Source organism: Perognathus longimembris, chromosome 16, assembly GCF_023159225.1.
Source record: "Perognathus longimembris pacificus isolate PPM17 chromosome 16, ASM2315922v1, whole genome shotgun sequence".
Lineage (NCBI taxonomy): Eukaryota > Metazoa > Chordata > Mammalia > Rodentia > Heteromyidae > Perognathus > Perognathus longimembris.
The window spans coordinates 58,277,328-58,285,570 of NC_063176.1; the positions used below are offsets into that span (position 1 = coordinate 58,277,328).

At 53.8% G+C, this 8,243-nt stretch overlaps 1 protein-coding gene across 3 annotated transcripts in view; it reads right to left on the reverse strand.

Annotated features, from left to right (window-relative positions):
• Uvssa (UV stimulated scaffold protein A) overlaps positions 1–8,243 on the reverse strand; it is a 28,851-nt gene that overhangs the window by 6,476 nt on the left and 14,132 nt on the right. For all 3 annotated transcript variants that reach the window (XM_048364818.1, XM_048364816.1, XM_048364819.1), the window contains exon 7: positions 7,317–7,425. In XM_048364818.1, the coding sequence (XP_048220775.1) occupies positions 7,317–7,425 (109 nt within the window). The remainder of the gene's footprint in view (positions 1–7,316; positions 7,426–8,243) is intronic.

Below are 8,243 nucleotides of genomic sequence, written 5' to 3' on the forward strand. Positions count from 1 at the left end.
ACAGCATGTGCAGGGCGGAACCACACAGCCCTGCCGGGGCACTGCCAACAGAGTCACCAGCGGCAGCCCTGCCCAGGGCTCTCCACAGCCCCGGCTGCCCCCTGCGGGGGTGGGGCTTGCCACTTCCCAAGCCCACCACGCCACTGCGTGCACACTTGGTTCTGCCCGCACCAACACAGAACATGGAGAGAGCCAGAGGGCTCGGGCACTTCCCGTCTCCTGCACGGAGCCAGGTCTGCAGTTTTAAGCTGGGATTCAAACCCCACCTCTCTCCCTGTGCTGGTCTCCGGAGATAGGCCCAGGACTGCTCTCTGCTTCTGTTAATGGCTCAGAAAGCCAACAGGGCAGCCAGAGCTGAGAGCCAGGCCCGGGGCTGTGCAACCCCTAGGTGACTGCTGAGCAAACGTCAAGTTCCTGACTAGCAAGATGCCGCTCTGAACAGGCACCGTGCCCCCCAGCTGGACGAGGCTGTGACGCGGCGCCTCTCCAGGGCCCCCAAGGGACAGGACAGACCCAACCATGCCCCCAGCTGGACGAGGCTGTGACACGGCGCCTCTCCAGGCAGGGCCCCCCGCCACCCCCTGCTGACACCTCCTGGCAGGGCACTGTAGGTCTGGTTGGGGCTTCACAGCTCCCCCCACTCCTCCATGGACGGTGAGGCGCGCCAGAGCAAGGTGTGGACCGAGCTCCTCTTCCCAGGGTGAGCTGGCCGTGGCCCAGAGGAGCCTGAACCTACAGCACAGCACAGCCTCCCGAGTACCTTGTCACCAAAGAAAGGGGAAAAAAAGCACTGTATGTCTTTGACAAAGCAGAATGCACAGACCAGATCAAATGAGAAGGAAAAACGCGAGGAAGCATGGAGAACACGAGTGACAGCCAGTCTACTTAAATATTAATAATAATACAAAAAAGACCGAGCACTGGTGGCTCCCGCCTGTCATCCTAGAGTCTCAGGAGGCTGAGATCTGAGGATCATGGTAGAAAGCCAGCCCTGGCAGGACAGTCCACGAGATTCTTATTTACAATTAACCACCAAAAAATCCAGAAGTGGAACTGTGGCTCAAGTGGTAGAACACTAGCCTTGAGTAAAAAGAGCTCAGCAACAGGGCCCAGTCCCTGAGCTCAAGCCTTAGCACTGGCACAAAGAAAAAAGAGAAGGGAAAAGGAAGGGTGACAAGGTTAAAGGCAGCAGGGGAACAATTATACAATCACTTGCTCAGCAGATGAAGGGAGGGGCAGCAGGAGGGCACAGGAAACCTCTTTAGCTCAGAGGTGTGAAGGGCAGACATGCAAGTAGCAGTACCCTCATTTGTAGACTCCCCAAAGAAGAGAAAAACAACTGGAGTGTAGAAAAATAGCTGAAGAAGTGGTTGGCCAAATTTCCCTGGTATCAGAGAGCTTTTTGAGAGCAAGAGGACAAACTTCGGCTGGAAATGTGTCGGGAAACTTAAGAACACTGAAGTTAAAGGACTAACAATCCTATCAGAGCAGCAGCACAGTGAACACAGGGCACAGGAAAGGAATAGAGTCATGTCTCTAGGGCACAGCGCCTACCCGGCATGGATGAGGCCCAGGGCTCAATCTCCAGTACAAGAAGGCAGGGAGGGCCGGGTGCTGGGGGCTCACACTTGTCATCCTAGCTACTCAGAAGGCTGAGATCTGAGGATCACAGTTGGAAGCCAGCCTAGGCAGGAAACTCCATGAAACTTTTACATCCAATTAGCTACCCAAAAAGCAGGAAGTGGAGCAGTGGCTCAAGTGGTAGAGTGCTATCCTTGAGCAAAAAACCCTCAGGGACAGTACTCAAGCCCCAAGTTCAGGCCCCAAGGCTGGAACAAAAAAAAGGCGGGGAGGGGTGGAGGGAAAGAAGGAAGGAGTGAGAGAAAAAGAGAGAGAGGAAAAGAGAAAGAAAGAAAACTGTAGGAAGAGCCATCCTACGGTTTTGGGGTTCTTTGTTTTGTTTGTTTGCTTTGTCATGGGGCTTGAACTCAGGACCTGGGTACTGTCCCAGAGCTCTTTGGTTCAAGGCTAGTGCTGTACCACTTTGAGCTGCAATTTTTTTAAATTTTTTTTTGCCAGTCCTGGGCCTTGGACTCAGGGCCTGAGCACCGTCCCTGGCTTCTTTTTGCTCAAGGCTAGCACTCTGCCACTTGAGCCACAGCGCCCCTTCTGGCCGTTTTCTATATATGTGGTGCTGGGGAATCGAACCCAGGGCTTCATGTATACGAGTCAAGCACTCTTGCCACTAGGCTATATTCCCAGCCCAGTATGAGCTGCAATTTTATACCCAGCTGTGACAGCATGTAAGGACCACTGCCTGGAGATCACATGACCCATCAGGAAGATGAACATGCAATTCTCATCAGGAAGAGAACATGCAATTTTATAATGTCCACTGCTCCTGGCTACACACCCACCACAATCAGAGTTAAGCTGGTCTCTGGATGACCAGTGCAATGGAGGGGGAAGGGCAGGGCTCCATTACTCACGCAGGCGACAGTACAGAACTGGAAAACTCTGACAGTAGTGAATGAGTGGGCTGAGGTGCTCAGTTTAGAGCACCTGCTTAGCAAAAGTGGAAGGTCGTGCGTTCCATCCCCAGAACGGAAACTAAACAGAAAATGATAAACATATGTATGAGTCTTTAAAAGTTAGGGGTGACCATGAAAAGATAATGTTTCTTAAATGCAGCAGGAGAAAAGTTGTTCTGCCAAATAAAAGGTGGGAGGAAGAGGAAAACCAAACTACAACCGTAGCAGCAAATCAAACATAAAGTGCTGTAAACACAAGTATGTAATAAATGCCAAATGTCTGGACAGGGTAGTAAACATTTGCATCAAATTAAATCCCTAAGAAGACCAACTGGCCAGATTATGAACAGTCGCACATATGTCTGTATGAGACCTCTAAAAACAATGCTAAATGAGGCTGAAAATAAAGATGAAAAAGTTATTATACAGCCAAGATAACACATAAACATTGGTGAAACGTGATACTGAGTTAAAGGAAGGAGGGGCTTAAAAAGGGCTGACGACCTTGGAAGTCCATGAACCTAACAAAGTCATGGCACACACAGTCACACCCATCCAGGTGACCAGACACCGCTGGAGGCCTACAGGAGGGCAAAGGCACATGCAGGAGGGCACAAGTCTGGGAGGGCACCGGCATGCAAGGCATGGGTGTGCAAAGGAACAAGTGTGAGGGCAGGTCTGGGAGGGCACGGGTGTGCGAGGGCACAGGACTCGGCACCCTGACTCAGTGTCAGTCTGCTGTCACAGGAGTCAGCCTGATACAGTCAGAAAAGGTGAGAGCTGCTCTTTAGGATGTCAAAGGGAATAGCAGGCAATAGGTCAAAGCTAGCCCACCTGTTTCCATAAACAAAGTGTTACCTGTTCAGGTGGCCATGTAATGTTTGTGGCTGCTTTCAGAGTTGAAGAACTGTGACAGAGACCTGGTGTGGCCCAGGAGGAGAAAACATTTGCCAGCCCTGCACATGAGTGTAGAGTCCCTTTCTCTCTCTTGGATTCCTAAAGGCTGAGAGCAGAGGACAGGGCCACAGAGCACAGGGCTACGTCTGCCCCGGCAGCCACAGGCTCTGGGGCCCTGAGGCTTGGGTACACTGTGCATTCACACGATGCCAGGCAAGCCGGGCACCAGTGGCTTATCACTGCCATCCCAGCTGCTCAGGAGGCTGAGATCTGAGTAACAGCTCAAAGCCAGCCTGGGAGCAAAGTCAGTGAAACTCTCATCTCTAACTAGCCACCAAAAAGCTGGAAGTAGAGCTGTAGCTCAAGTGGTAGAGCACTAGCCTTGGACAAAAAGGACAGTGCTAGGCCCTGAGTTCAAGCCCCAGGACTGGCACACACACAACAATAAAGATAGGTAGGTAGGGAGATAGGTGGGTAGAAATAGATGGATGGACAGATGACAGAGAGACAGAAGATGCCAGGCAACCCAACTCCAATCTGTCCTCAGGAATGCGTCTTCACTCTTGGTGGACACAGACCCCAGCCCCCCACACACATGTGCACAGGGAGAGGAGGCTAGGCTGGCAGGTGAACAACGAGACATTTAGATAGATACAATCGCAGCCAAAAGATCAATATGAGAAGTCCTAAGAGTTACAAGAATGAAATATATTTTTCATTGATTTGTTGTTTTAAACCATTAAGAAGATGGGTAAGCATGTTAGAGCAGGGTAAACACTCAGGGCACTGAACACACCACCATTTTCACACTGTTGTAGAAAATCAATCTCGCTGACGTACTTTCAAAGTAAAGCCCAAAAAGCGGAGTGAGCAGGGCTGGGCTCTGCGGGCACGCACCTCTAGGCCCCTGGAGCCCTCCGTCCTACCGCCTCACCTGGCACGCAGCGTCTGACGCAGTACAGCACCGGGGCTCAAATTTCCTCCCACGGCTGCTTTTAGACAGAATCATAAAAATGTCCAAATCCCCTTTTTTGTTTAAATTGACCAAGTGGCACCTATTTGCCTGAAGCACTAAAGCAGACAGTGTGGGAGAGATAAATCGATAGGAGGAAATGGAGAGGCTGGGGCTCGCACAAAGTTAGGCTGCTGAGCGCTGACATTATTGATTTTACCTAGTTCAGCTGGCCTTGTAATTAAAATGTAAATTTGAGAAAGAGATTATGTCCTGACAGAAATGGTAGGATTAAGGGGAAGATAAAAGCCCCTCCGTGAAAATTCAGGGAAAGAAATGAGAAAGAAAAAGAGCCTGGCTTCCTCTTCTGTGTGGATTTAGACTGAACCAAACACTTTCAGATTTTGCCTGCATTTAATTGGAAAAACAGCGACAGAATATAAACTAGTATTATGAACTGGGCCAGCCGCACACTGTCCAGCCAGTACCCAGGCTGCTGCATCCCCTCCTTAAGGCAAAGATGGGGCCTCTGTCCTCCCTCCTGCCAAGGGTCCTGCCCCAGACCTTCCAGGGAAGGGCTCCAGGCAACGCTAAGAACCAGGCCCTGGAAGCTGGGATCCTCTGCCCTTTCTCTGGCTCCCCTGGCCTGGGCCCGAGGTGCATGCTAACAGCCAGGACGAGTGTGTGAAGTGTGCTGTACCCCATGACACATGCTGCCAGCCCATCCACGCTCTCTCTCGCTCACCTACTTTCTGCCGGATGCCATGTGGGAAACACGAGAAACATGTGCCTCAGGCCCCAGAGTGGCTATGCCTGCTTCTGAGGTTCAGGGCAGTTCTGAACCTTTCCAAGAAAGAGACGAACTGAAGGCAGGAAAACCTGCAGGGTCCCTGTCACTCCAGCAGGGCTGTGATGGCGTCCTCTCCCCAGCTTTGCAGGCCTCTCCAGCGGGCCAGCAGCAAGGGGGCCTAGCTCTGCTCATAAATGAGCGATGGAAAAGAGGAAGAGCCCAGAGGCTGGTGAAGAGGGCAAGCAAGCATCATTACGGTCACGGCTGCCTAGCAAGCCACTCTAACTCAGTGGAACCAGGAGCTACCAGGGGCTGCTCCCCAACACCAGTGCTGGCTCAAGCCTTGAGCAAAAAGGCCAAGTGAGTGCAAGGCTTTGAGCTCAAGCCCCAGTACCTGCACTCAACTCCTACCACCTAGGGCAAGGCTGGGATGACCCCCCCGCACAGGGCCGTGCTGGGGACACTCCCACGAGGCATACAGATCCCAGCAAGTACTCAGCAGTCCTGGAGAGACGAGCCAAGATGGCGAGGCACTGGCCACCTCAAAGAGGAGTGCTAAAGCCTTGCCCCTTCCCAGGGGTGGCCAGCAAGGGCTCCACTGTTCATGTGCCCACTCTCATCAAGCAAAGGCCCATCAACAGGGGCTGCCCCTCACATATTTGCTGTGCTGCTGACCACTCCCACACCAAAGGACAGAGGGATGGAAGGAAACGGCTGCTCCTCTCTCCCGGTCTGTCTACTGTGGGACCCAGAGCCACTGTAAGGTGAGAGTGACCTTAGCACCGCTAATTCCGCCAATGTGACTTCAGAAATGGGACGCAGAGACCTAGCCCTCAGGCATGGGAAGTGTTGGCTCCCAGGAGCTTGGGAGGAAAACGAGACGGCAGGAGGCCATCTGGACACACCACCCAGGTGATGCACAGGTAGGTAAATGCCACCTGCTGCTCACTGCCTGAGTCCTCCATTACTGGACCTCACAAAAGGGAAGAGGCAAGGCAGGCTCTTCCTTATTCACCTGTCGCTGCTGCCCAGTCCTAGAACTTTCCTGAGCTTGAGCCCAGAGCCCATCCAGTTGAGGGCAGCAGACAGCAGGATGGGCCTCCCAGGAGTGAGGCCGTGGTGCTCAACACTACCTCCCAGGGCCACACATGAGGTGTGGCACTTGGCAGTGGCTGCTCTAGGAGAGGCTCTGCCACAGGAGTCTGAATACCGGGCAGCGAGGAGGGAGAAGACCCCATCCCAGGAAAGACCGGCTCGGCAGGGCAGAGAGCTCCCCCAGGTCTCCTGAAGCAGCTCACCACGCTGGGCTCAGGGACCCAGCCAGTGCCCCTGCCGCCCAGGCTCTTCCTGACTCGCCCACACTCCCTGGTCCCCGGGGCGCCACCTACCCAGTACAGACCACAGTCTGTGGGCACACGGGGGTGCAAACCAAAGGCTGTTAGCGGTCTAGTCGTGTTAAATTGGCATGACACCCCTAATGGGTCATGTCTTCACACATGAGTTGTCTAATCATCTAAATTCTTCCAACAAATTTACATTTCATCTTACGGACTCCAGTTCAAACCCCCTTGTCTGTTTCCCCACTGAAGCTAGGCTTATTTTGACTTCCCTCTTGGCAGGAGCACACACCACCTGAATGTGGCCCTGGGTCCTCACAGCCGCATTCTGACTCCCTCACAGTACACGTACGTGTGTGTGTGTGTGCGCGTGTGTGTGCCTGTGCGTGTGTGCATGGGTCCAAGGCTTGAACTTGTTTGGCTTTTTCACTCAAAGCTGGTATTCTACCACTGGAGCTACACCTCCACTCCCTGCCTTTTGCTGGGCAACTGGAGATTTGCTGGACAATTGAGGAACTCCATGGGCTGGCTTTAAACCTCGATCCTCAGATCTCAGCTTTCTGATCAGCTGGGACTATAGGCATGAGCTACCATTGCCCAGCTAATTCTACAATTTTAGACGGAAGCAACAATTTCCGATCCAGCTCTACAGGGTGCAAGAGGCAGGCAGGGTACTCATCAAAGCCCAGCTCTCCCAGCCGGGGGAGGGGGTTCATGGCCTAAAGGCAATGTGCGGAGCGGGGACTTCCCGCCCCACGTCCTCTCCCCCCACACCCCCGTCCCCATCCCCTCCTTGCCCCACAACTCACCATACTCAGCTCGCAAATGGTCAGGGATGTAGGGCTCATACCCCTCCTTCTCAGGAACCTCCTCAAAGTCTTCATCATCCTCGTCCTCCCTGTCCGCCAGGCTTTCTGTCTGTGGAAACACCCCACCCCCCCCCAGGAACAATAAAGGCACCCAGACTCGGGGATGGGAAACACAAGACCCCCCCTCAAGACCCAGGGATGGGAAACGCTGTCAGGGGCAGGCTGACGCAGCTGCTCCCAGCTCCCGAGGGCTTTCAGAACATCCCCCTCAGCGGAACACCCCCTCCCCAGCCGAGCCCCACCCTCAGCCAAGCTCCACCCTCAGGGCAGGCTGTCTCGGGCTGCTTTGGTCCCTCATGCTCAGCACTGCTGGGTCCCACCTACTAGAGGCCACTCTAGCCACCTAAGGCCACGGAGAGCCTGCTGCACACCTGGCCCTCGCCCGGACCTTCCTCTCATCCCGTGAGGAGTGAGGAGCCAGCATGGCCCCAGATCTCAGGCAGAACAGCAGCAGACGTGTCTCACGCAGTTCACACAGCGGTCCCTCGTGAGGCAAGGTAAATGAACCCATTGGAGTGGAGGGGAGACTGTAGGGGCTGCAGTCTGAAGCCAGTCCAGGCAAAAAGCTAATGAAACTCCATCTCAACCAACAAAATAGGCATGTTGTGCACCCCTGTAATCCCAGGAGGTGTAGGTAGGAGGATCACTCCACCTGGCCCCAGGCAAAAGCAGGACAGTCTACCTGAAAACCTAAAACAAAACTGGCTAGCAGTGTGGCTCAAGTGGTAGAGCCCTAGATATCAGAGATGACAAGCCATCAGATACTGCCCCTTGCTGGGCTATGCCAGGAACTCACAGGGGCGCCTTCTACGCCCTGGGGCCTGCTTCTTCCCACCTCAGTGAGAGGGGGCAGGCACCCCCAGGGCA